This window comes from Merops nubicus, unplaced genomic scaffold, assembly GCF_000691845.1.
Source record: "Merops nubicus isolate BGI_N331 unplaced genomic scaffold, ASM69184v1 scaffold11911, whole genome shotgun sequence".
Classification (NCBI taxonomy): Eukaryota; Metazoa; Chordata; class Aves; order Coraciiformes; family Meropidae; genus Merops; species Merops nubicus.
Genome location: NW_008586278.1, coordinates 48043 through 48269, shown reverse-complemented (window position 1 = coordinate 48269; position 227 = coordinate 48043). Strand labels below are relative to the sequence as shown.

General features: G+C 44.5%; 1 protein-coding gene across 1 annotated transcript in view; it reads left to right on the top strand.

The window, feature by feature from the left end:
• Positions 1-225, top strand: part of FAM98B (family with sequence similarity 98, member B) — a gene marked incomplete at both ends in the record, with an annotated part of 13129 nt that extends 12904 nt beyond the window's left edge. Inside the window, one exon of the mRNA XM_008948596.1 lies at positions 136-225. Within this exon, the coding sequence (XP_008946844.1) occupies positions 136-225 (90 nt within the window). The remainder of the gene's footprint in view (positions 1-135) is intronic.
• Between the last annotated feature and the right edge of the window lie 2 nt (positions 226-227).

Here is a 227-nt window from a genome sequence, read left to right as displayed (position 1 = left end):
ACTGAGCGGACAGTAGGTCCTGTAAAGAGCAGGTAGCACATCTCTGTCCGTAGGAGAACCATCCTGTGTCCCTTCAAGTTATTAGTACCATTTTTATTATTTTTTTAACTAAAAATGACCTATTTTTCCACATAGGTTCTTATGGGGAGAGTACCTGACCGTGGAGGCAGGCCAACAGAGATTGAACCACCTCCTCCTGAAATGCCTCCCTGGCAAAAACGACAAGA